General features: G+C 33.8%; 2 protein-coding genes across 2 annotated transcripts; both read left to right on the plus strand.

Annotated features, from left to right (window-relative positions):
- Window positions 1–332: 332 nt before the first annotated feature.
- LOC145102211 (OBERON-like protein) lies at window positions 333–3,197 on the plus strand. Its single transcript, XM_079039584.1, has 3 exons — window positions 333–475; window positions 1,072–2,238; window positions 2,343–3,197. Exons 2-3 carry the CDS (start codon window positions 1,095–1,097, stop codon window positions 2,900–2,902), a joined length of 1,704 nt encoding a protein of 567 aa, XP_078895710.1. The 5' UTR covers window positions 333–475; window positions 1,072–1,094; the 3' UTR covers window positions 2,903–3,197.
- Window positions 3,198–4,401: 1,204 nt separating this feature from the next.
- Window positions 4,402–8,718, plus strand: LOC145100276 (glucan endo-1,3-beta-glucosidase 4-like). The gene is made up of 3 exons (XM_079037612.1): window positions 4,402–4,615; window positions 4,825–5,073; window positions 8,415–8,718. The coding sequence occupies exons 1-3, from the start codon at window positions 4,555–4,557 to the stop codon at window positions 8,447–8,449; spliced, it is 345 nt and encodes a 114-aa protein (XP_078893738.1). The 5' UTR covers window positions 4,402–4,554; the 3' UTR covers window positions 8,450–8,718.
- The last annotated feature ends 17,814 nt before the right edge of the window (window positions 8,719–26,532 follow it).

Consider the following 26,532-nt stretch of genomic DNA (forward strand, 5'->3'; position numbering starts at 1 on the left):
GCTAGTATTAATAAAGGAAATAATATAATATTATATAACTATTTAAAATATTCGGTATGGTTTACTTATTTTCGGTTTTTATACAAATAAAATCGCCCTGCACCAAAAATATTTAGTTTCAGTTTCGGTTTATGCCGTTTTCTAATTCCAATGCGGCATTTGGCGAGCCTTACAAAAAAAAAAAAAAAAAAAAAAAAAAAAAAAAAAAAAAAATAACAACGTTAACTAAAACAAACATTTTGGATTGTGGATGCTTCGGTATAGTCTCAAGTACTCAAGGGACTGTTTCTGTAATTAGCTCGAAGAGAGCATTTTGACCTTTTCTTGTTGGAAAATATCACCCAAAAGTTCAATCAAGGTTTTGTTAAGGTCCAGTTCTAAAATCGCAACTGAAGAGATCTCAAAACTCTCCCCTTCACATGATTTGACTCTAATTTGATATTCTCTCCTGAGATCGACGAGTATTTGTTTTCTGGTGAGTATTCTTTCATTTAAATTTGTCATAGCCTTCTTCTTGCTGCAGTATTCGCACATTTCTCTCTAGTTTCCAACATAATACTGGATGAAAACCTCGGAACTTTTCAATTTCATTTGATTCTGTGATTTTTTGGCATGATTGAAGTAATTGAGTTGGCAGTTTAGCATTAGGGTTTCATGAGCTAGTGATCGGGTGCGGATTTTCAAAACCTCAATCTCGAACTGAAATTAACAAGTTCTTCGATTAGAGCTCAGCCCTAATGCAGTGTCAGCTATGAAGCCCGAAAATTCGGGCGCTTGTTTTCCCGTATATGAAAGAACTGATGATTTCTTACTATCTAGCAGAGATGCATAGTTCTATGAAGAATTAAAATTGTAATTTAGGGTTTCTGATTGCAACCCTACAGCTAAACTACCCTTACACCCACAGCTACATTTTCCCCCAAATTTGGGCATCAACAATCTATATGCCATTTACGAGCATCAGATTGAAAACACAACATTGACTTAATACCATTCCAACATCACATTTCTTGAAATTTTTTGGCTTACTACAATTGCATTGCGTATTCTAACTCATTGTTGCATATTCAGAATCAATCCACACACTACATTTCATGGGCACTTCTTCTGGATCTCATTTCAACAATCAACCTTCACCAACAATGCTACCTCCACGTCAGCAAGTAAGATCCACACCTCTTCACACCTCTTTATCACTCATTCCACTTCCACCAGATGCTTCCGGATCACCAAATCTTCAAGAACGCGGCTCAAATTCCGATCAAATCCGCGAATCACCAACCGAAAGTGCAAGCTCCCGTGACACCTGGCCTGACCCTTTAATCCTATCCAAAAAGGAAAATGACAATAATACCCCTGAACACTCTGTCATCCACCATATCTCAGGGTCAGATAAAATGTCCATTAGAGATGTATGTAGGGAAAGAGTGGATCTAATTGCAGAAAGAATGCAGAATCTACCTTACGAGTTCTTAGAGAAGCTAAAGAACGATCTTCGAGTTCTTATTGAAGGATCTGGTGGTCATCAACACCGAGAAGAATACATTTCTCTTCAGAAAACAGTTTTAGGTCGAGGTGATTTGACCGAAAAGACCCTCACAATAGCTCACAGAGGCCAACTAGAGATTCTAGTTGCTGTCAAGACTGGAATACAAGCATTTTTACACCCAACTGTAAGTCTCTCACAAGCTTCCCTCATAGAAATCTTTTTATACAAAAGGTGTAGGAACATCGCGTGTGGGACCCAAATTCCAGCTGATGATTGTTCTTGTGAGATTTGTACTAAAAGAAACGGGTTTTGTAACCTTTGTATGTGTGTGATTTGTACAAAGTTTGATTTTGAGGTGAATACATGTCGATGGATTGGGTGTGATGTTTGTTCTCATTGGACACACACAGATTGTGCTATAAGAAACGGGCAGATTGGTGTGGGCCCGGGTAGAAATGGGGCAGGATCCGGATCCGGGTCCGGGTCCGGGGAGATGCTTTTTAGGTGTCGGGCATGTATGAGAACATCTGAGTTATTCGGGTGGGTGAAAGATGTGTTTTATCAGTGTGTTCCTTTGTGGGATCGTGATGCTTTGATTAGAGAGCTTGAATATGTTAGAAGAATATTTCATAGAAGTGAAGAAGTTAAAGGGAGGAAATTGTATTTCAAATGTGAAGAGCTTTTGGAAAAATTGAAAACCGGATTGGGTGAAGGTGTAGCTTGTAAATCCATATTGTCATTTTTTCAAGGTAAGTAAATCAATAATCAATAATCAATAATAGTTAATAAAACAAATAAACGCGAAAGTACATTGCTATTTCTTGCATTTAACCGTTTCATAAACTATCTATAGAAATGGACACGGGGTCCCCACAAGAAACAGAAGAAGGGCGATTAATCCCACCACAAGAAGCTTTTAACCGAATAGCCGATGTAGTCCATGAAGCAATTAAAAAAATGGAAATGGTAGAAGAAGAAAAAATACGTTTAGTTAAAAAAGCGCGATTAGCCCTAGAAGCATGTGATCAAGAACTCAAAGATAAATCCCGTGAAATGACATCACTTAACATGGAAAGACAAAAAAAGAAACATCAAGTAGATGAGCTTGAAAGCATTGTGAGACTTAAACAAGCGGAAGCGGACATGTTTGACTTAAAAGCTAATGAAGCTAGAAGAGAAGCCGAGAGACTTCAAAGGATTGCTCTTGCCAAAACGGAAAAGTCGGAGGATGATTATGCAAATAGGTATTTGAAACAACGGTTGCATGAGGCGGAAGCTGAGAAACAATATTTATTTGAGAAAATAAGGTTGCAAGAGAGTTCATCGAGGGTGTCACAAGGTGGTGATCCGATGTATAATAAGATCCAAGATTTGCTTAAGAACATGTATACCACACCTTCCAAAGGAGACTGACTGTTTGTTTCTTTTCGACTTAATGGACTTAATACAGACAGATATAATGGGTTTTTTTTTTTTTTTTTTTTTTTTTTTTTTTTTTTTTTTTTTTTGTGTAAGAGTATGGATGGATGATGTTGAGATGTAATGTTTATGTTTGAGTTGTCGGAGTATATTGTTGTGTTGGGTTTTGGTTATTTCGTTTTATGTTTGTGTATATTTGTGTGCATGTTAGTATCTATCTACTTATTTTTGTGGATAATTTCTTTTAGAACTATTTCTTAAATGAATAATTTTAAATCATTTTCTTTTATTGTCATGTGTATGATATACAATTTTTCTTGGCTTCTATGTGAACAGTCTTTTTACCTCTGGTATATCTAAACTATTGTGTTTGATGTAGTTTGTATAAGTATTACTTTTGTAATTTTGACTTAATGGATTTAACAAAGGCATGGTTTAATTCAGGCATATATATAAATCGGGCGTATTTTCATAAAAAAAGTTACGATTTAATGGGATTTTTGTGTAAAAGCAAGGATTTTTCTGTTTTGATTTCAAGAAAATAAGGCAGATTGTAGTTTTCTTTTTCTTTCATTATTATTTTTATGAAATTGTAGGAGGCTTGTGAGTTACACATGGTGATTGGGAGGAAAATTGGGGAAGTAAAGAATATCTTATCTTCTTTATTGCTTACTTTTAGGCTTCCTTGACGATGATGGTAGGAATGAATGATGATTGTAGTCCCAACAATCATCATTATATTTCGAGTAAATTACACATATGGTCCCTATGGTTTTGGGTAATTTGTGCATTTGGTTCCTAAGTTATTTTTTTAACTCGGAAAGTCCCTAATATTTGTTTTTATTACGTGTTTGGTCCCTACTTTTTGTTTTCGTTTCACGCTTGGTCCCTGTTTTACCTAAAAAGAGTATTATTTTTATAGGGAAAAATGGTATGTTAGGTAAGGTAATGTAAGAGGGTTGGGTTTGGGGATGTGTTTATTTAAATAAGTTAAAAAATCAAGGGCAAAATAGTCTTTTTAGGTGAGATAGGGACCAAGCGTGTAACAAAAACAAACACTAGGGACCTTCCGAGTTAAAAAAAAGTTAGGGACCAAACACGTAAATTACTCTAAACCATAGGGACCATTCGTGTAATTTACTCTTATATTTCTTTACTTTATAAAATTAAAACCATACATAAAGCTCACTCTTGATGTATTTTAATGGTTAAAAGCTTGTTTATGCAATGATTTTTTGAATTTTTATATAGACAAAAGTAACTATATAACCATATATTTGTTACAATGTGAAAATGTGCTTACATAGACACACATTTAACCATATATTTAATTATATATCTTGTTGATTAACCCTTCGTACAATATTATACACTTTCTGATGTTCATCTCATTATATCGCATTCTCTTTTGGCTTCATCTTTTGTAACCTTCATTGTTGTTAAAAGGAAGAACACCCCAATGGAATTTATCAGGAAGTGTATATGACACATTTTAAACTAAAGCAATGAGGGTTCAAATAGAACACCAAATATTCTCACACTCCCTTCTCATTTTCTCATTCAAAAAGGATCACACAACAATCATTCTCTTCTTAACCTTCATCACACAAAACACATAGATTTCACAATTCAAAAACTACCAAATAATGGCACAAGCTTTCATCAAAATGCTTCTTCTTATCACCATTTTCTCAATACATAAATTAGGTAACCATCATCGTGTCACCTTACTTATGAGTTATAAAGACACTGTGATTTAACTTCTCATGTTGACTGTGTCTGGGCGTATTGTGGCATGTACCCATTTACTCTTTTTTGAACGACACGTAAACCCATTATCAAAATAATTATAAACCCGCATTTTGTTTATGATGTTGTTTTTGTTTTGTGATGTTATGGTTTCTTGATGAGTATAGATGGGCAATTTGAAGATTGGTGTGTAGCTGATGAGCAAACCCCAGATGAAGAATTGCAAAGGGCAGTTGTTTGGGCATGTGAAAATGGTGCAGATTGTAGCAAGATTCAACCAAACCAGCCTTGTTTTCTGCCAAATACAATCAAGGATCATGCATCTTTTGCATTCAATAGCTATTTTCAAAGGATGAAAGCACATGGAGCCACTTGCTATTTCAATGCAGCTGCCCTTGTCACTGATCTTGATCCAAGTAAGCATATTATTCTTCCACAGTTTGAATCTTTGCATTTTGCATAACAAGATGTCATGTGTGTGTGTGTGTGTGTATATATATATATATATATATATATATATATATATATATATATATATATATATATATATATATATATATATATATATATATATATATATATATATATATATATAGGGAAATGATCAAATTAGAACACCTAAAAGATTGAGAACGCGAGAACAATTCTGGACCCATCATTATATAAGGGCATATTAGTAATTGTTTTAATTAAATTATATAAAATTAGAAACCACTTTCCTTAAATTTAGGGACCGTTTCCAATATATATATATATATATATATATATATATATATTTAAAAAAAATATCATTTTTCTAATTTAAAAAAACATTTTTTATACCAGATGATTCATATGAATTCATTCATTAATGAATGAAAAATAATTTTTTTTATAACTTCTAAGTTTTTGTTTTTTTAACTATGCTTTATTTAGATTAAAAAAAACACTTTTATGTTAAATTCATTAATGATTGAAATGTACATAAAAATAAACTTTTACATAATTGTTTAGAATTTTATTTGATCGGGTTATGTTAATCATAAATAATTATAAATTACAACAAATACTTTAATTAATAACATATAATAGGATAGATAAAAAAGACTCAAAACAATTATAATCACAAATGAAGAAAGCACAATACAAAGGTAAAACAATTGAATACATGTGTAATCGCAAATGAATAAAGAACAATGGGAAGTTAAAAAAATTAGTTGAAATCACTAAAGAATGAAACAGATAAAAAAAATATCTAGTACATTTATAATCATAAAAAACGATGTTGCGCTCATGGTCGTTAATCTTGATGCTACCATCACACCCAAAAACAAAGACACATGTGATCTTTGTTATTCATACATTCATACTTATAAAAAACAAAGGGCAAACAATTAGAAATATTTGAGTAATTCTCATGTATGATTATAGCTATATTCATGTATGATTATTCCTGAAAATAATTCACAAACTATAATAATGTATATATGCATCTTCATTTATTCACAAACGCTTGTATATATGGTTATAGTTATATTCATGTATGATTATAACTATATTCATGCATGATTATTCCAGAAAAGGAAAAAAAACAAAGGGCAAACAATTAGAAATATCTGAATAATTTTGTTTGCATCAATATAGATAATTTGAATGTTCTATTGGTTTTGCTTGTCATTGAGGGTGTAGCAAAATGTTAGCTTTGATTTTCTTTCATTAAATATTGTCAGAAAAAGAAAATTAAAGAAAAGATTGAGAAAGAATCGAGCAAGCATTCAAGTTCCAGTTTTCTTAATTCGGGCATTTCATCAAGCACCTTATGTGCACAACTTATCTTCTTCCTCTATTAGCCAATTTAAATAAGTAAAGTACCGTACCTGAGAAACATACACAAGAAAAAGAATTTCGCCTCTTGAATCTGGATGTAGGTCTGGAATATTTGTAACCAAAACGATATGCAATCAAGTATTTGCTCGAATAGTAGGCAGGTCTGTATGTGTCGATCAATTTGAATTTGACATTCAATTTATATATCGAATTATCTGTATACGATTCAAACAACACATTGGAAATCGAGATTCAGTTGGTAGAAAAGGATGGCATAATACTCGTCGATCGATTTGGATTAGATCAAGAACCGAGAACACAAACGACTTTTTACTTCCCCTTCTCAATATCTCTTTGAATCCTATTGTGCTATTCGCCGCTAACAACCCAAATCGCGAACATTTTTTCCTTCTCGATCTCTCCTTCTCTTTCTCTGAATCCTCTTGCAAGTGATGTTGTTTAGACCATGGGAAGGTCGGCTATGGTTGTGACAGTCGATGCATCTTATGAAACCCTAGAGAGAAAGGATATAGATATGAGAATAAGAAAGGTAAGAGGTGAGAGGGTGAGAAATTATAGGAATTAGGTAAAGTTGCAATTCCTATTATGCTCTTCTAACCATTCAAATGTTACACTTAAATGCCAATACTTTTAGAATTTTTCATAAACCCCCCATTTAATAGTAACCATAGATCTTAGTATTTAGATAGTCCAGATCTGTTCTCGAGTTCTCAACCTTTTAGGCGTTCTTATTTTATCATACTCATATATATATATATATATATATATATATATATATATATATATATATATATATATATATATATATAGGTTCATTTGAGACTGTTTTTTTTTTTTGTAAGATATAGGATGCGATCCTAGCCACTCATCTTCAAGATCAAAACAACTAAAAGAAATTCTAAAATGCAAAAATAGTGAAAAAAAAATAAAAGAACAGTTTTTATTATTTTCTTTTTTCCAAAAAAACTAAAAAAAATAAAAAAACTAAATCCACATCAGCAAGGCAAAAGTTCTAAAAAGATGAAATTAAAATAATACACATAGTATTCTGTTAAAATATTCTAAAAAGACGAAATTAAAAGAATACGTTGATATTACTAAATAGGGACTTTTAGAACATTCTTGCGATGCGAAATATTTAATAGGTCGAGTCTTCTGATTCATCAACCATTGGTTCAAAACTATTGGGTTTAGACTTACAAACTAAAGACCTTAATTCTTAATGGTACGGTTCGGTGAACTATGGCTCAAAGATCCTGAGGGTAAAAATGCAAACCTCTCAAAGATCGAAGGTTGATGATCAATTCTATTGATCAGACATAACTACTAGCACAAAAACATCTCGTCCGAGGATTGTTGGTCGAGTTACCTTGATTAAAGGGTAGCTTCATGAAAAGAATTAAAAGGATTCTTTCATTACAATAAAAAAGAAGAAGGAAATCCGAATAAATAAAAATGGTGCGATTGAAGTTTTCTTCTAAGAAAATAGCTTTTGATAAGTGGGGTTGGGTGAAATGGGTGTAAGAAATAAGTAATAAGATAAAAATGGGTTAAATGGTAAAATAAATAAATTGATAGCACCCTACCTCACTTGAATAATATCATATTATTATATAAGTCCTTTTTGATGATCGTATAAAGTCCAGTTACCTAAGTTGACTAGATGGAAATAATGTCACCTAACATATTAATTTAATGTTTAATATTGACAAAACTATAAAAATGGTTGGTATGTAATTTTTTTTAAGTTTTGGTTCAAAACTTAAAAAAAAGTTATGTACTCTTGTAAACAGTCATATTATCCTATCACTGGTTGATTTTCAGGTTAAAAATTTAGGGAGTACTCTTGTATTAAGTTATGTTTTAAAGATTATACGTTTTATTTTATAATATATGAGATTATTAATGTAGTGTTTTATATGGATGATAGGTCATGGCTCTTGCAAGTTTGAAATTCATGGATGAAGATAAAGTGGCATGAGATGGCAAAAAGTTATGTACCAGTTCGTTCGACATATTTACAAGTTAACACAACATGATTCAATTCCAATTTTACTTTTCTTTTTTCCTTTCAAAAAATCAATATAAATAAATTTTTGTATAAGTTTAGTGATAATATTGTATCGTTTTATATCTAAATTATGTGGTGTTGTAAATAGTAGTTTGCACATACTAATGAGCTGTAATATTCAAAAAAAATATTAACCGCATCATCTGAACGGCCCACGTCAAAACTGTCTCAGACTAAAGACTACTAAACTATTACAACACAACTAACACATGTGTTACATACAAATATCCTCCTTGTTAACATAACTTTTATGCTCTTCCATTTTCCTCAACCCAAGCAAAATACATAAATGTTCATGGAATAATGTTAAACAAGGTAATTCATAAGACAAACATTGCCTTATGGGATAAATAAGACTTAAAATGTAAAATGACATCCAATACATTTCAGTATAAAATATTTAATTAAATAACAATATAATGAAATAGCATACAAAGGAATTTCAATTTTCAAACTCAAATGGTACTTTGTTTATTTCATATCTAACATCAAGTAGGTCAGCAGACACTTTAATTATTTACGAGAAGAACAAATAACACACTTAGCCTTACAAGTTACAACTATCTATGACATATGGGTCCTCGTACAAGTAGTAACCCCATACTCACTTGCTAGCCTGCGTGTTTTCATTCTCAAATATTAGTGAGATTGTTTCATTCCTACATCAATGGGACCAATTACAACTATTATATAGAATATAGATGAGAGAATTGCATTATGCAATTATATCATATTAAATAATCTATCATTAAAATACTATATTTAAATAAATATCTCCATACATGTGCTTATGTAAAGCTCACTTGAAGACTAAGGAGATATCTTGTCTCGATCACCCTTCATTGCATCATACCCGTCCAATACATACATTAAAGTTTTATATCATTTAATAATTTTATCTTTATTTATATATTCACCAGGTGTAAGACCTATATATTATATGAGTTCATTTTAAAAAAATTAAATATGAAATTCTAAACATTTAAGAAGTTTGAATTTATAAGAAAAATTAGAAAAATATTGAATTATTAAAATTAAAATGTTTTTTTTTCTTTTAAATTTAAACAAATAATTTAGATAAATAAACAAAGGAAACTAATGGAGTTTTAATTTAGAAATTAGAAGGAAATTCAATTAATGAAATTGCTATGCATTACTATTATATTTATTGCAATTAATACATTTAATTAATTATTATATGAAATTTAATAAAAATGAAAACAACCACAAAATGCCATGTAGAAAAAATTTAATTGAAAGCAACCACAAAATGACATGTGGCGAAATCAATGAGAGTGTGACATGTGGCAAAATGATTTTCATTTATTAGAGTAGATTACCTAATAAATAATCTCATAATACTAGGGATGGGAAAAAACTCATACCCAATGGAGAACTCGAAACTTGCACCCAATTTGATTGCGGAATCTCCAATTTGACCGGGATTGAGAAATCCCCAAATAAAAAAGTGAGAATGAGAATGAGGATGTGGATACCTCTAGTCCCGACTCTGGACCCGACCCTGTAGATATTAATATATAAAAATAATATAAAACATAAATTTATAGTAAAATTTATAAAACCTAAAATTTGATCCAAGTTACCCAACTCATTAGATTACCTGGTTGAAAGTATATTTTTGTTTCTTTGTTTATCTAATTTAACCTCATATATAATGTTTTTTTCTCCTTTATTTATATATTGTTACCTCTGCTGGGTTTTCTAGGTTACAAAAAAGAAACATTTGCACAACGGATTTTTACACATAAACTCTTATGGGCACATCAACCTAGAACTTGATGACATTTTAACTATTATAACAACATACTTTATGAAACAACATCTAATCTATTAAATTTGAGATTTACTAGGGTTAGAAGTATACGTTTAGTAATAAACACTTGATGCTATAAATCTTCTTGTGGATCTCTTTGGAAAGCCTAGCTCCAATAGTGTGGTAGCTTCTAATGTGTCACACATAAAACCCTATGAAACCCTAGGATCGATATTTAGGATAGAGGGGAGAAGTGAATCTGATTTCTGCTTATGAGAGGGTAAGGGATCGATTTTCACAAGGGTTATGACCCTTTATATAGCTGCCAGATAATCCCAAAACCCTAGATTTGAATATTAAAATAATAGTATTTTAATCCGATTTAAATACAGTTTCCTAATATGATTTATTAAGTTGCTCGAACCTTTCCTAAGCTCCTTTAAATAGTCCAACCGTAGGATGGATCTAGAATTGTATTTCTTGTTCAACTATTAAACAATTTTAATTTAACCCTTGCACCTTTTAATTAATTTTAATTAACCCAAAATTAATTTCAATTAATTCTGATTAACTCTTAATTAACCATTAACTATTTATAATTAATATAATAATCATATAATATATTAATAAATTATTTATCTCTCTCTCTCTCTCTCTCTCTCTCTCTCTTAATATCAGCCCAAGACATTTCCTTGTTATGAGGGTAACCCAAAAACGACTTTACTTTTATTCACTAAGATTATACTAATTTAGTTAAGACCTTAGACACTTAATCGAACAGTCACTCACTTGGATAAATCATCAGATACAATTGCAAGTATAAGTCTTTGAATAACTAGTAAAGAGTGATTTCCAAAGCAAATATGAAACTCTTATTAAATCAAATGTTAGCCCTAAGATAAGTGATCAACTATTCCTTTGTTCTTCAAGATATCGTATGGACATGAGACATGGATATAAATCAATCTCATGGTCTAAGATTCTATTTTTCGATTTCCCAATTTGTGATGACGTCATTAGACTGCAAACTTAACACAACAATTTAGTCCTGACTGGCCCCAACACTATAACGTCAACATCAAATCACCGAGGAGCCCCAAGATATCGTTTTTCCTTAATATGCAAAAGAAACGAATAAATTTTTACTATATAATCATATCTTTTACTCATCATTTCATACATGGAATTATAGTTTATAACATCCAGTTACAGATCTGATGATGCAAAACAATTGACAACAAATTTGCAAGCTATGACTTATATATCTCTATTTTAAGAATACAAGATATTATCGTCTTAGAATTACTTGTGATTGAATCCATGAAGTAATCTCTAAGTACATGTTTAACCAATACTTAAAATCCCCATTTTCTAAGTACTCATAAATATTACAACAATCCCTATGCAATGTCCAATCATCATTGACAATCTACAAATATTCCATTTCAGTCTTAAATTAATACCAACTCCTTAAAGTATAACCTACTATAGCATTTTGAATAAATTAATATTCACGAAGTGAAACATGCAAAATGAAACATAATTTTAAATGAATTGACTATGGAATCACAAACCTTGAACATGAATAAATATCTATTACTTAATCACTATTCGGTGACAATTTATTGTTTTTACATTATTTCAAAACTATCAACTAACAACTAAAATCTAAAATCTAATATCATCTCTTAGTCCAATGTTCTTAGAATGCTCGTAGTGCTTGATCTTCCTTACACCCTTTTTGATAGGATCAACAGGATACTCCTCTGATGATACACGATTCACCACAAAATTTACTTTTTCAACTTGATGTAGGATATAATGGTATTTTATTTCGATGTTCCTTGATCTTCTATGATCCTTTCGTTATTTGATCAAAGTAACCACTCCTTTGTTGTCGCATAAAATATCTATGGGCTCTTGGATTGATGAAACAACTCCAAGATCTCTAATAAAACTCTTTAACCATGTCGCTGCCTCGCTTGCTATCTGATTCACAAGTATAATCAACCACCATTTGCTGCTTGGAATTCTTCCAAGTTACTGCTCTACCATTCAATAGAAAAACTCAGCCAAATTGCGAATAACTATTATCCTGATCTATTTGAAACTGGTGTCACTATAACCACCCACTTTAAGTTCATATTCGCCTTAAAAAAACTAAGATCATATCTTTTGTCTTTTGCAAATAGTTAAGTAGGTTTTTCACTGTTGTCCAATTAGCTGTGTTGAGATTTCCTTGATATCTGCTAACCATGCTTAAAGCATAAGCCACATCAGGTCGAGTACATGTCATAACATACATGATCAAGCCTATAGTCGAATCTTATGGGAATCAACTCATTGTATCTATTTCCTTATCACTATCGAGACATTGATCCTTTCTCAATTTAACAGTATGATGTGTGGGTAAATCCCCTTTCTTGGAAATTAAATTGTTTCAATATTTTGTCATGGTAAATACTCTGGCTAAGACCAACCCAACACCTCTGCCTATCTCTGTGAATACTTATTCCAAGAATGTAAGTTTCCTCACCTAGATCCTTCATAGAAAAATATTTCCCAAGCCAAGACATCACCTCTTACAAAGTTGGAAGATTGTTTCCTATAAAGAGTATGCCATAAACATACAAAACTAGAAAGGTCACTACACTCCCACTAGCTTTGACATACACTCAAGACTCATCCTCACTTGTATAAAATCCAAACTCTTCGACCTTTTCATGGAAGCAAAGATTACAACTATGAGATGCTTTTTTAAGTCCATAGATAGACTTCTCAAGCTTTCACACCGTATTAGGGAATTTGGCATGTTCAAAACTTTTGGTTGAGCCATGTAAACATCCTCAGTTGGTTTCTCATTATAGAAAGAAGTTTTAATAACCATTTACCATAATTCATAATCATGAAAAGATGTTATGGAAAGCATTACCCTAATTGAATTAATCTTGGCAACTGAAAAAAGGTCTCGTCATAGTCAACCCCTTGGGTTTGAATAAATCCCTTTGCAACCAACCTTGCCTTAAAGGTCTGTACATTACCATCCATGTCGGTCTTTTTCTTGAAGATCCATTTATAACCTACTGTCTTTCGATCAAGCATATAATCAAACAAGGTCCATACTTAGTTATCATACATGGATTGGATCTCGCTATCTATTGCATCTTCCCATTTTGCAGCCTCAAGGCCCACCATCGCTTTCTTATATTTAGCCGACTCATCTAAATTTACCAATGCGTTATCACTAATAAAAGTGTCTCTATCTGCCATTATATAGAAACCATAAAACGAAAGGTGGCATGATAACTCTACAGGATCAACAAAGAGGTTACGAATTGTCAATGGGCTCAACAGGTTAATCCTAGGGTTAAGAGCTAGTGTCATCTAAGGTTCTTTTAGTGGATGACTCTTGAATCTCTTCAAGATCAATTGCACTCCCACTATCCTCTTTGGATACAAGCTCTCTCTCTCTCTCTCTCTCTCTCACTCTCAAGAAAGACTCTTCTTCAAGCTTCAAAAACCATGCCATAAGAAGGTCTATAGAACAAGTATCCAAAAGACTTCCATAGGTGACCAATAAAAATACACCTTTCAGCTCTAGGTTCTATTTTTTCTTGGGTCTCATGCCTAATGAGAGACTCATAACCCAGACCTTGATATGTGAAAGCGAGGTAGGTTTCCTTGTCCATATATTATGAAGCATTTTGGCAACCTTATTGGTAGGAACAAGATTGGAGATATGGGTGGTTGTCTCTAAGGCATACCCCCATAACGATATAGGGACTGAAGCTCGACTCATCATGGAACGAACCATATTAAGCAAGTTCGATTTCGCCTCTCAGCTAAACCATTAAGTTGTAGTGTCCTAGAAGGTGTCAACTGTTAAATGATTCCACATTTCTTAGGATAGTCGTTAAACTCGATACTAAGATATTCTCCACCTTTATCAAATCGGGGAGTTTTTATCTTCTTGCCCAATTGATTCTCCACTTCGTTCTTAAACTCTTTCAATTTTTCAAAGGTTTCTAATTTATGCTTGATTAAATAGATATACCCATATCTACTATAATCATCAGTAAATGTCACGTAGTAGCGATTAGCATCCGCTGTGACAAATCTGAAAGGACCACATACATCAGTGTGGATGAGTTCTAACAATCCTTCACCTCTTTCACAAGTACTAGTGAAAGGTGACTTAGTCATATTGCCTAATAGACAAGATTCACATTCATTGTCTGATTTTAGGTCAAACGATTCCAACACTCCATCATTCTGGACTTAGGCGATGCATTTCTTGTTAATATAGCCAAGACGATAATTCCACAAGCATGCCTTGTGTAAACCAATTGAAGAATTAATACTAAAAACACTATTTACAAGCTCATTCACACACACACACAACAATTTCATACACACCATTACAAGGATAAGATTTGAAAATAAAAACACCATTTCTATTAACCAAAATTGCACCATCATTATTGTCAAACATATAATGATAACCTTGTCAAAATAAAGGTGAAATGAAATTATGTTTTTTTTTCATTTATGACAAATAACAAAAATTGTTCAAATCAACCCTAACATTATCATCAAGGATCCAAAAATTTGAAATATTAGTGTTATTGATTTGTATAGAGTACATACCAGATGTTGAACCAAACACCTTGCCCTTTGCTTCTCTCACTTCGTGTAGGTACTTGGGGCAACTTCTCTATGAATGTCCCTTTTGGCCACAATAAAAGCACACAACTTTTTTCAGATCACCGATAGGAGGAGTGTCCAAATTGAGTTTTCCGTTTGACCCACAACCGGACTCTCCATTGTGGGCTTTCCTTTTCCACTTGGGTTGGGAATAAGTCTTCCTTTTATTTCACTTACCTTATTGAATAACCATGACTGGGGAACTCATAGAATTGTTTGAATGAGACTTCATCATTCGAGCTTCAACAATTTGCAATAGAATATGGAGCTCAATCAATGTGGTTTCAATATTGTTCAAATGATAAGTTACGATAAACTTATCATAACTACTTGGTAGGGAGTTGAGAACCATATCAATTGCAAGCTCTTTGTTGAAATTCACATTGAGCTTCTCTAGTCTCTCTATGTGTCTCTGTATTTTTTGCACATAAGCATACACAAATCCCATTCGTTCAATTTGCATGCCATTAGGGCCTTGACGACTTCATAACACCTTTTCTTTTCCTTCTTGTGGAACATTTAATCAAGATCCAAGTTAATTTCGTAGGGCCAATAGTCCTCATATGATTTTTGTAGATCAGGTGCCATGGCTTCTATCATATGCAAGCGACCTTAGTTCTCATAGCAGCTCCTTCATCAATTTTAGGAACATGATTCTCGAGAACATACTCTTTGTTCTCATAGCGAAGTGTCATATTCAAATTATGTATCCAGTTCATGTAGTTTGGAACAGTAAGCTTGTTTTTTTGACATAATTAACAATAGAATGAAATTATGAGTGGGTGGAGGAGGAGGAGGAGGAAGATCACCATTTCCAAACATCTAAAATAAAAGATAAATATTTAGTTAGTTGATTTAATCCTTAATATTTTAACCCAATTTAATATTCTAAGGCTAAGATCCAAAAATATAAGTTGAAAGAATAAGAAGGATGACGTAATCAAATTGCAAACTTATTTTATGTAGGCAAAGAACTTTACCAATTCCAATATCTATGAAATTCATAGATATTTCGAGATTCATTGAACTATTCTACATTTTTAATCTTATATTATGCTCTTCGATTTGTTATTGGGAAGTCGAGAATCACAAACAAGATGTGCATAACCATGCAAACTCGTGTGACAACCTCGATGCCATTTATGATCTCATATCGATGTGCCGATTAACAACACACACTCCATCAACTACCATAATTTCGAGTTTGTGCCATCATTTCATTTTTGTAGTCCCACATTAGTGTGTCGGTTAACCACACACACTCTACTAGCGATTCACAAAGAAATGATGTGCGTTTTCATGGATTAGCATAAAATTTTACATTTTACCTAAAGTAGCTAGAGTAAGATTTTGTAGAATGTTCTAGTACTTTTACATTATAATTTTAATATGGTTATCAAGTTTTTGAAAACTGGACCGGACATTAAACCGACCATCTTACCGGTCCGATGGTTCAACTGGTCCGACTGGTCCCAAAACCCATAAAAACCAGTATATATATATATATATATATATATATATATATATATATATATATATATATATATATATATATATATATATATTAAAACCTTTTGAAAATACTAGGTTTAAATTTAATTATCTTAATTAACCTTAATTAATTAATCTTTTAAACCAATTTAAATTTAATATTTATCTTTTAATTAAATCTTTAATTTATTTGCATTAAATCTTTTAAGGATAAATTATTATCTTAATTATCTTACAATTATATAATATCAGTTTCCTTTTTATTACTTCCACAGTTTTCGAATTAGGGTTTTACGATTTTCTAGCATTAAGGTTCGAATGTTAATCAGATAAAACAACAATTAATGAATAATAATTCTCCTACCATTCGAAAAAGACAAGTAAATCCCGGAATCCTACTGCAGCAAAAAGCGTGTCACCCCATGCTACAGGCGTGTTGTACCTTGGTATTGATAGGTTTCTTTGTATCAAATTTCAGTTTCATAACATGCACTAATAACAGAAAATCCTAGGCTTTGACGCCACATATGGATTTTTTAGGTTACAACAAAAAGAATTACACAACTGATTTTTACACATAAACTCTTATGGGCACATCTAACCTAGAACTGTATGGCATTTTTACTATTATAGCAACATTGTAACATCCGGTTTTTGAAACAAAATTTTCATTTTTATTTATTCAAAATAGTCATTTACATCAGAGTATTTATTACATTATGTAGAAACATGATTGCGAATGCGCGTATGTACAGTCAAACTTTGTCCTTCTTCTGAACCAGTGAAGCTCCTAAAAAACTTTTGATAAATAACTGGGTAAGCGCTAGACTTAGTGAGTTCCCCCAATGTGCCATATACTACAATACTTATACATGCATACAAATAATTTATCCCGTACTTTAATCGTTCTGCCATAAAATCTACGTGGATCTATAGGCTCCCATGCTTATTTCGTTTCGCCATCAACCTTAACTACACAAATGCGAGTGTGTAGCCTCTCGTACTTTATTTGTTCCATCATCAACCCTTACTAACTTTTAAGCATACCAAAAATTATGCACATAGATATTATACATTCGAATTTACATGCACATAGAAACTACACTATGGGTTCTACTCTATTGGCTCCTATATCCTAACATACATGGATATATACTGGAACACAAAATATAGTGAGATGAACTCACATGGACAGTTACTTAGATGATTGGTAGGATCTGGGCGATCCACTTGGTGATCCAACCGATTGGTAATACGTCTAATGATTATTAACCTATAATACTAAAACTTATTAATTTATACGACGATATGGTAACGTAGGCTTGAACTATCACTAATTCCAATGAATACTGATAGATCTATCAAGTAACGATCAGCCAGATAGGATAGTTGGGAGGAAGGATCATTTCGGCATATAGCATTTCTAAAATCCAACAACCAAGCCAACATGACTATTTTAGACACCTCTCCCATAAGTGGATTAATCAATATTATAACATGGAATTACTGATAAATCTTAATTATAGGTTCATAATAGTGAATATGACTATAATTATAAATTACAACGAGGTAGAGTAAGTGTAGCTCACTTACAGAGTACTATTGATGAGAACCGGGATCTAAGCGGGCATAATACTAAATCAGGATCTCCTACTTGAAGGCTATTACTTAGATGAATACTCAAGGGTATTGTAGGACTTCGTCATAGGACATAAACAAAGGAAAAATAGGCTAATATCAAGAGTTTATCGAGAGAGAACGATTGGAGAGGTATGAGGGAGATAATAAGGTCTGCTGCCCTTTTATAGGGCATTTTTGGGGTGTGCGGCGTGCAAAAGGAGTGAACGTCGCGTATTTTCAGGCTACGTCTCACCAGCGACTTTGTGACATGTGTCGGTATCTCTGTGTTGTGCAGTTTCACCTTCTAGAAGTGTGTGGCGCGCACCAGGTGCACACTATGCGGGGCGCAAATTGCAGATTTTGTAAATTCCATAACTTCTTCATACATACTCCATTTTTACATTCTTTATAACCCCAGAAAGATTTTGACGAGATCTAGAACTTTCGTTTAGATCCCATCAGCTATTTCTAATTTTTTTCATCCCTATTTTTATAAGATTTAATGATTTTGCAAAAATCATAACTCTCTCGTACAGACTTCGATTTTAGTGTTATTTTTGCCAAGAATCCTATCTTAAAGAGTACTAAGACTTTCATTTTGGTGACATTACCCAAAAGCCAACCATTATCTTCGTACCTTTTAACATTAATAGTTTTTAATAACACGGTTGGTTTTTATATCTTTTAAAATTCATATCTCCTTTATATGAACTCGGATTTCTACGAAATTTATGTTTTTGGGATCGGGACGACGTGTACTCTATAAATAATATATATATATATATATATATATATATATATATATATATATATATATATATTGGCACACTCATTTTTAAGATTTGTGGACGAATTGGTTTATTGAATTTTATTAGAATGCGATAATGGGGTGTTACAACTCTCCCCTACTTATAAACATTTCGTCCTCGAAATCCTACGCCTTGGACATATAGACCCTATCTTATCAGAGTTATCGAGATCTTTTCCGAGTTGTTGCATCTACACGTCTCATAGAACTTCATTTTCTACCTTAGACGTACTCCTAAACTCCTCGTGAAGTCTTCAAAAACCAGAAACTCGTCGGTTTGGACTATACTCTATGACGAATGATCTCCCTCAAACGATAAATGTCGATTGGTTTCTTTGGCTAGGAATATGGTCAACTGGATTTGAAGTGTTTGATTAAGGAAATTTATCTACGACGTCCTAATAGAATCTATTTCCCAAGAAAATATCTCTAAAAGGATTAAGCTATATCCTTAAATCACACACGAATCTTGATTACAACGGTAATTTGACCTATTTCGGGTGTTCCAATAGCTTGAAATTTAACTAAAGCTATATTTATGGGTTTACTGGTTTGAACTTTTGGAACCAACATTCTAATACTGGTGACATACACATAGTAAGGTTTGTTTATCGACTAAACTAAACACATGGCCTATCCTGATGCCTAGAGTTATACTGAAATATATGCTTAAAGGGCATAATATTTTCTGAATGGTCTCCTCTTACGGGTTTCTAATCGTACATATGAAGAACTATTTTCTCTCGATGTTGACTCTACTGCTAAAATCCTTTGGCATGGGCAAATAGAGTCCTTTACTACTGTTGAAATCAAATCCCTATATTTGGTGTATATCATGAGTATTTGCGCCCTCTATGGCAACTATACTATCTATGGGATTCCTAATCTTCTGCTATGACGATATATATACTTCTTCCAAGATGGTAAAGCTTAATAGCTATCTGAGTCGTATATGGGAGTTTGGAAAATTCCTAGATCCTACTTGTGACACTATCTTGACATTGAAACTGAAAGTTGACTGCTCCTCGTACTTCTACCTTAAGGGATGGTTCTCCCCCCACTTGGGCTTGACCCTTTATCTGCTACTACTTGTCAGTGACCAAATCCTCAGTTGGTTTTGCCTATTTGACTTTGAAGAAACTCATCTTTGTCATATCCAATGACCTTGACATTCCTATCGTACTACTTACTACTTGTATTCTTCACAAGTTTCTTCCTTAAAATAGGATAAACTCGCATACGTTATATTAATACTAGTAAATATTCCATATTTTATTATAATATTGTCGTCGTACATTTAGTAAACCTAACATAGAGCTCTAGTGGAACCCTAAAACTAATTTACTCCATATGATCCTTCCATCGGTCAGTAGAACAACCAACCATGTTTTCCAGTGCTTCCCTTGCTTCTTCTGCTATGAGTTGAAAGGCACGCCCTGTGGTTCTTGGGGCTTCAACTCCGCCTTGTTTTCCATAGGTTATCCTCAATGTTGTAGGTGCTGGAACTTGTATTCCGACCGTTGTGTTTAGAAAAGGACAAGGGGCCTTGATGTGGCCCATCTGGTTGCAGTAGAAACATATGCCCACTCCTTGTGCCTTTTGATTAAAGTCTCGACTGTAATGTCCATCCTTGGCAAACTTGTAGCATATCAAAGTGCGAAAAACTCGTTCGTGAGTGTTTCCAAACTTGCTACACTGGGTACCTCTATGTCCTCCAATCCTTGAATCTTTGTACTTGGATCTCTTGGCTGCTGGCTGGGACGGAGATGGAGTTTGCATCTTTTCCTTTGCTTGAGTTTCCAACTCAATTTCCCTTCTGCTGGCATACTCTTGCATCTCTACTAAGGTCTCGTATTGATTGCTTGATACGAACTCCCTATTATATTTTTTGAGCATACTCAAGTATCGATACATCTGAACCTATTCTGATGAGGCATACTCTAGACAGAATAAGGCCCTCTCAGTGAATATTGAAAGACCCTAACTTTCGTATTTATGAAAGACCCAAACTTTCATACTCGACAATATAGTTACTCTAAAACATGCTACTTGCATATTCATAAAAACAATATTTTACATTGATAAAGAGATTACAAACCACTGGATACAAACCGACTATTTTAAAGTGTTATATATTACATAACTTCCCGAGATTCTATAGTTTTATACATATGGGAGTGCAAAATACAATAGTTTCAAACTATTCATAAGCTTCTATCGATACAATAGTTTCAAACTATTCAAAAATCTTCTACTAGTATATAACTATACTGGATGTTTATCTCCTGCAATTTGTTAAACATCGAGAGGGTAAGCGGTGATGCTTAGTGAGTTCAATAATAGATACAATATAACGTTATGCCATATATATACTTCAATATGGCAGAAGCAAAGAGGAACAAGGAACAACAAGGGCATATGTGAATCATGTGACAAACATTACATATCAATCATTGATTTGAATTAAAGATATACAATCAATGAGACATAACAATTTCCATGCTTGACATACATCAATAAAGCTTTGGCCCAAACGGCACAGAAGATATACAACTTTGGATTAACATTTTGGTAGATTTCAGGCTTAAAGCCCTATCTAACCTTCTGCCAATACCATAGAATAGAATTCATTCTCTTACGGAGACATGTTCTACATGGCCAGAGGCTACATACCAGTACCAACGTGAATCTAAGTCCTTTCACTGATGACATGGTCAAAGGTATTTCTTTGCTATTAAAAATAGCAATTAAAAATAACCCGGGAGAATAACCCGGAATAATAACACTAAAAAGCACGTAGCACATATAGCACATAACATACAACTCTTCCTATATATTAAACTCACCGTGAAATAACCGGGGGCTAAAATATTAATTTGGGCAGCACTTCGGCTCTAAATATCACTTTCGTCGTTGAAAACCGGGCTCTGCGAAGGTAGAGCTTCGAAACCGAAAAGATAAATTTTGCGGGCTTCTCGGGAGTCTCGGGGCGTGCTTCGGGCTTTAGAATCAGTACCGGGGCTTCAGGGGAAGTCGGAATAGTAAAAATATAAGTTTAGGGGTGAAAAGGTGTGAAATTTCTAAAGTTAGCCGAGAGGGTTCGCACCCCTTATATAGGGCCGAGCTTCGGATCCAAAGCGAAGGGAAGAAGGCACGTGTATGCGAGGCTCGGACCAGGTGGCAGCAGGGCGAGGCTTCGGGTGCGAGGTTTGGAACAACTGGATCGCAAATGGTAGCTTCGGATTGGACCCAGCTTCGGTCCAATGGGAGGAGGGCACGAGGGTGCGAGGGTGATCCGGGGGTGTCTCCTGCGAAGGTGTTCCGAGCTTAGTGGACCTCGGACTTGGTCCAATCAGAAGGCAACACGCAAGGCTGCGGTCCAATCAGCAGCAAACACGTGTCCGACATGTGGAAGCCTCACATAAGAGGGTGACGTGGCAGTACTATTCATGCGAATTTTCTCGAAAAATGTGCCAAATCTTGTAAAATCCATAACTTTCGCATACGAGCTCCGTTTTTGACGTTCTTTATATACACGCGAAGCTAAAATTATGCTCTACGACTTTCGTTTAGACTTCGTCGGCTAATTTTGACTTTAATTTTAATATTATTATTTTTAACAGACCGGGACAGGAAAATCCGTTAAAAATTCATAACTTTTTAATTCGACGTCCGTTTTTGTCAGACTTTTTACCGTTGCACTACTAATGACGAGACCTTCAATTCTCGTTTAGGTTGTGTCGGCTAAAAATCACTCAATCTAAAATTCGAGTTTTTAGCTGTCTACTGCTAAGCTGAAACTTCGAAAAATCATAACTTCTTCATACGAAGTCAGATTCAAACGGTCTTTATATGAAAGTTGATTATTTTCACGAGTTCTACAATTTCATTTACATCACTAAGGCTAAAAATTAGTTTATCGAAAACTAAATTTTTACGCGACAAAGTATTTTCCGGATTTATCACGGATCTTCGTTTGGTCATAACTTCTTCGTTATAATTCGGATTTCGATGAGGTTTTCGCCTAAATGTTTCTAACGAGATTATCTACAACTTTCAATAATAAAATTTTACTTATTCCAAATTTTATATTTTCGCTATATTTCACTATTTGACTTTTAATTGGAATCTCATAAGACATCCAACATTTTATGAGTGATTCTAAACATAGTTTTACTTCATTTCTAGTAAAAACTATCTGTTAGAACTCAACATTCAAATTCACATAATATTTCATAATATTATTTACTTAAAACATGATTTCAAAACGTGTATGTTACAAATATCTTGGTGATCCCGGTCACCAATTCAGTGGTTTGTTTGAGTGACAGGTACTCTTGAACGAGTCACTCTTTCTCTACTTATGGAATGTACTCTTCCTTAAACTTCTCAACGAACTGTTCCCAAGTCGCCGTGCTCTTCTCCACCGATGAACAGTTCTTGGTGACAAAGTTCCAATAGTCTTTTGCTCCTAGTCGTATAAGATTTTTATCATATCTGAACTTCATGGTTTGTCGGACAAGCACAAGTGTAGAAGAATCCTTTTACATCAGAGGCCCATCTCATTTTAATGATTGGATCTTGGACACCTTCAAACTCTAGGGGCTTGATGTTGTTGAACTATCGATTTGGCATCTCCCTCTCTCCAGGCGAAGCTGCAACATCGACGACAACAGTTACTGCGGCGACATCAGTATTGGCAACAACAACGTACCATTCATCAAACAAGGCGATGAGTTTGGTTTTGATAGTTCCGAACATTTTCAGAATTATCTCTCTTATAGCTGCTGATACCGCTGCCTCGATCCCATCGCATTTCTCGTTCTCACTAGGTCCTGACCCTTCAGATCCCAAACCCGATCTACTTGCTCTTGTGATCATTACCATGCTGAAGGCATAACAAGATTGGGTTAATACTAACTCTAAGGGATATTTGAATCCTTTCCAGTTCCTTAGCAACCTTGTGGCTTTCCTTGATTCCTATATGGATCCTGTGTTTGCAGTAGTACGAGCCCATACTACCTTCCACACCTATCTATACTAATCCAAGAATTGTCCCAATGTTTCTAAGTCGCTACAATCTGCTATCATTAGACCTTTTCACACACCTAGTGTTACCATGGCCTAATCACTCACATTCCTAAAGTCCATCGTTTTTATCGATGCCTTTATATGTCCTATAGAGCATATATTAAATTCCCTAGACCATCTTTCTAGGATTACTTCTACTTTACCCTACTACCTTCCGAGGAAGAACTTCTATTAATACTACCTAATTATCTAATGAATATGATTGCATGCCTCTTAAATCAAACTGTCCGTTGACTAAATGATCCAACACTACAATGGTTGGACTCAAACAAAGAGCTACACAATAGTGCCAAAGCAGGAAATTTAAACTATTTAATTCTAGGAGCATGCAACCAAACATATTTGTCAAATAACTAACTAATATTAATATAGGTTCTAAGAAACAACTCACAAGCAAATCCCTAGGCTATAAGACATCTAATTTAACAGGCAATTTCTACTCTGAAAAATCATGAAAGATCCGTAGCTTATATACTAGCATGCATCTCTAACAATTCATATTTCAACAAGTATAATCAATATTGATATTTTAGGAATCACCTTCCTTTCTGGGCTCCGGCTGACTATACACATCGCTGTCCTTCCTTTTTGTATTATTCATTTTATGAAAAGATTTATTAATTACTCAGATCCATAGTTTGAGTCTGGAATCACACGAGTGTTCATCTAGTTTGCTCAAACCGGGGCTCTGATACCAAGTTTTAATGCCCCATTTTTCAAACAAAATTTTCCATTTTTATTTATTCAAAATATTCATTTACATTAGAGTATTTATTACATTATGCGGAAACATGATTGCGAATACTCAGATCCATAGTTTGAGTTTGGAATCACACGAGTGTTCATCTAGTTCGCTCAAATCGGGGCTCTAATACCAACTTTTAACGCCTCATTTTTCAAACCAAAATTTCCATTTTTATTTATTCAAAATATTCATCTACATTAGAGTATTTATTACATAATCCGGAAACATGATTGCGAATGTGTGTATGTGCAATCGAACCTTACCTTTCTTATAAACCAATAAAGCTCCTGAAAAACATTTATAAACAACTGGGTAAGCTCTAGGCTTAGTGAGTTCCCGCAATATACCATATACCACAATACTTATACATGCATGCAAATAATTTATCCCATACTAATCATTCTTCCATAAAATCTACGTGGATCTATATGCTCCCATGCTTATTTCGTTTTTATTATAACTTCTAGCATGCATATCATACTATAACACATATCACATATCAACATGTATGGGTATTTTGGGAAGCACTTACTTGAGCTTGGATAATTGCATGCATCACATTCCTTTTTCTTATAAAATCTTTTTGGGAAAGCTGGTTTTCTTTATAGAATATTTTATTAATTCCTCAGTTGGAGTTCAAACACACCCAGGAGTGTGTCCAAATCCCTCAAACCAAGGCCTTGATACCAACTTGTATTGTCCCAAAAGTATCATGTAAAATTTTTTATAATTAAACCAACCAAAACATTAATTCATTACTTTTCAAAAGATAATCAGAGTATCATAACACAAAATCATAAATGCGAAAATCCGATGGATGCGATGCAATCATGCCGACCCCTTCCACTTTGGAATCATAAGTACTTGAAACATTTTAAACACAAAACCATGAGCACAAAACTTAGTCAGATCCCCTAAAATACCGCATACCATTCATATCATCGGGCCCCGACCAAACATCCAACGGGCGCTGCCCACAAACATGCCCCCACCCACATATCAGGTTCCGCCTAAACATCAGGCCCCACCCACATACAAGCAAGATTCATATATACAATCTAGTAATCTACAAGTATGGTGATAAAACTCACTTTGCTCATGAAACCAGATAAACCACAACTTGAACGTCACGAAACCGATGCTTTAACCACCTGATGCTTTAACCACCTAATGAATCATACAAAGTCACACCTTAGTCTATACTCTACGATGAACACTTTGACCAAAAGTCAACAACATCAAAGTTAGTATCAGCTGACTTCCACATCGTGGCCAACCCATGGCCACGTCGTGGCAAATGAACTCATTCTCGATCAAAATCTCAATCTTGATCCAAGTCATTTACAATTAGATCCATTGCCACACCGTGGTGATCATGTCACCATGTCATGGTATATTCGATCCAAAACAGTCGTTGAGTCCCACATCAACACGTTATGGCATCCTCCTGGCCAGATCGTGGATACTGCACAAGGACAACTTAATACATTAAGCCCCTAATGGTCCATAACAATCCTTTCTTTTATGACATGCATGTAATTTTCTCATCTACGTCAAAAATGGCATAAACGGGGTCAAGATGCATGTATGAGCTCAAAGTTCCATCACTCTTCAAATCTTGGACATCCAAACCTCTTGGGACAACATGGATCAGTAAAGTTGCAAGCTTTATTAAGTTCAACCACTAAAAATACCAAGAATCACAAAGGAAAACCAATGAAGCGTAGATCTAAGGTAAGCTAAC

Source organism: Lactuca serriola, chromosome 4 (assembly GCF_051521515.1).
Source record: "Lactuca serriola cultivar US96UC23 chromosome 4, Lser_US96UC23_V15, whole genome shotgun sequence".
Lineage (NCBI taxonomy): Eukaryota > Viridiplantae > Streptophyta > Magnoliopsida > Asterales > Asteraceae > Lactuca > Lactuca serriola.